Source organism: Vicia villosa, unplaced genomic scaffold, assembly GCF_029867415.1.
Source record: "Vicia villosa cultivar HV-30 ecotype Madison, WI unplaced genomic scaffold, Vvil1.0 ctg.000114F_1_1, whole genome shotgun sequence".
Taxonomy (NCBI): domain Eukaryota; kingdom Viridiplantae; phylum Streptophyta; class Magnoliopsida; order Fabales; family Fabaceae; genus Vicia; species Vicia villosa.
This window is the reverse complement of record NW_026705022.1, coordinates 1,085,956-1,088,604: the sequence shown is the minus strand read 5'-3', so window position 1 is coordinate 1,088,604 and position 2,649 is coordinate 1,085,956. Positions and strand designations below refer to the sequence as shown.

The following is a 2,649-nucleotide window of genomic DNA, read 5'->3' as shown; positions in this document are numbered from 1 at the left end:
TAGAAAAACATGTAACATGTTTTTTTTTTTCGTATTTTAATGAGAATATTATTATTTATTTATTATAATAAAATGAAAAAATAATTTAGACACTATCTATTTTCTTCAAACTGAATTACATGTAACTTTTTTTTTTATTAAATTACATTATCTATTTTTTCAAACTGAATTACATGTAATATAGTTCTTTTTATCAAATTACATGTAATTTGTTGAAGAATATGCTAAGGGAGGGAATTTAAAAAACCTTTGAATTAAAATCAACTAAATGCCGGTTTTTTATAATTTTTTAATGTGAATATCATTTTTTATTTTTTATAATTAAACAAAAAAAAACAATTTACACACTATCAATTTCTTTAAATTTAAGATATTTATCTATTTCTTTAAATTTAACATATCTTATAATTTCAGAATAAATTAATAATTTAAATTATTTAAAAAATAAATTAAATATATATAAGTATCATTTTTTATTAATTATATGAGAAATTAAGTTTGATGAATTTCTCATTTTCTTAATACAATTTACCTTACTAAAAAAAGTTAAGAAAAATAATAAAAGATAGTACATAACAAACTCAAATTACAATAACCATATGAACATTATTATAAGTTACATTACACACCACTCCAATTAACGAAACCCAACAAGACCCTTTTATTTAATACCCAACTTTTACCCAATTACAAACTTTTTTATTATTCTCAAACTCAACATCATAAAAAAACTCAATTTTTTTTTTTCTTTCAATTTCCCTCAATTTGAATCACCTTAGTTTCACTTTTCTTCCCTTCCTCCTTAGCAATAGTCACAACTAAAACACCATTTTCCATATTAGCCTTAACTTGATCCACCTTAGCATTTTGAGGGAGCTTAAATCTTCTTTGAAACTTCCCACGACAACGTTCAACACGATGCCATTTGTTATTATTCTTCTCATCATCTTCATCCACATTATTGCTCCTTTCACCATTAATTTGAAGCACTTTTCCTTCATCAATTTCTATCTTAACATCTTCTTTTTTTAATCCCGGAAGATCGGATATAAAAACATGTGAATCTATGGTTTCTTTCCAATCTGTTGGAGTGCTTAGGATAGGACATTTGTTTATCATAGATAAGAAAGGGTCATAGGTTTCATCACTAAGAAGTTGTGAAATGAGTGACATGGTTATGTGCTGTTATGCTGAATTAAACACACAAATTATTTTAAGGAATTTGTTGGAAGAAATTATTATTGAATTGAGATATAATTTGGATGATAAGAAGGTTTATATAAAGAGTGCAAAGTGAAGGTCATGAAGTTTCTTTGGGTTTCTACTACCTTCTATTGTTATGCTCCTTTTTGTAAGGTTAATTCTTGTATCTTCTTACATGTTCTTGGTTGTTCTAGTGCTCTCCTTTTATTGTTTTTCTTATATTACTAAACTAGTTTTTTTAAATCATTTACAATGGATATGTTGAATAATTTATTAAATAGTTGAATACGTGTAATAAAATGTTAAATGGGGTGTTGAAAATGAGGTGAATTAATTAATATTGAATATATTCAACATGTTGAATACGGAGAGAGTGGAGGCCACAAAAAACACTTAGTAAAATATTATTGCTTGTAGTAATTTTTTATATTTTTATTTTATTATAATTATTTGAGGTCAATTATTTCATAGTAAATTATTTTTTTTATTTTTTATTTTTACCGAAATTCATCATTTTTTTCTATAAATAGAGACTAGTTTTATTAGATTTGGACACAGAAAAAAATCAACTTTCTTCTCTCTAAGTTATTAAATTAGAAAAAAAATTAAAATAAATTATTTAACTCTTAATTATTTTAATTTAATTTCAATCGATAATTGTTATTAATATATAATCTCAAAAATGAAAAACATAAAAGAAAATAATAATATGAAATAAAAGTGGTGGGGTAGGGTGTTGAATTTTATTAAACAAAATTATTGTAGTAAGTAAAAATTGAATAAGTGTTGAATTATTAGATGGAAGAGAGAGATGATGATGTGGAGTATAAAAAGTGAAAAAGTAGAATGTTAAATTTAAAAATCATTGTTAATAGTCTTAGTTGTTCACAGCAGTATGGTGTGTTAAAATATATGTTTTTAAAATAATATATATATATATATATATATATATATATATATATATATATATATATATATATATATATATATATATATATATATATATATATATATATATATATATATATATATATATATATATATATATATATCAACTCAAGTAAGAAAATTATTAAATTTCATTTCATTGAAATTAATGTACTTATTTCTTTTTCTGTATTCATTTTTATATAAAATGTAATTTATATAATCTTGATAAAAACTAACTCACATTATATTTTAAAAATAAAATATTTAATTTATTGGCTTTTGAAAATAATAAAAATTGGTTGAAAATAATTTTATACATAATATATTTAATAAGTAATATATAAATATGTATTATAATACGATCCAAGATTTAAAAATAATAATATACTAACCCAAAAAATATTTGTGGCTGATAGAATTATGGTTGTAAATTAAAAGATTGAAGAGAGATAAAAAATGATTCACACATAATCTCCACCATTTATTTTAAAATCCAATGGTTCTGATTCATTCTCA

The 2,649-nt window shown here is 21.7% G+C and overlaps 1 protein-coding gene across 1 annotated transcript; it reads right to left on the bottom strand.

The window, feature by feature from the left end:
• Positions 1-637: 637 nt before the first annotated feature.
• On the bottom strand, positions 638-1,271 carry LOC131624323 (class I heat shock protein-like). The gene has a single exon (XM_058895270.1). The coding sequence runs from the start codon at positions 1,171-1,173 to the stop codon at positions 751-753; it is 423 nt and encodes a 140-aa protein (XP_058751253.1). The 5' UTR covers positions 1,174-1,271; the 3' UTR covers positions 638-750.
• Between the last annotated feature and the right edge of the window lie 1,378 nt (positions 1,272-2,649).

Coding starts and splice junctions, on each gene's coding strand:
- LOC131624323 (XM_058895270.1), bottom strand. CDS start 1,173: ATGTCACTCATTTCACAACTTCTTAGTGATGAAACCTATGACCCTTTC.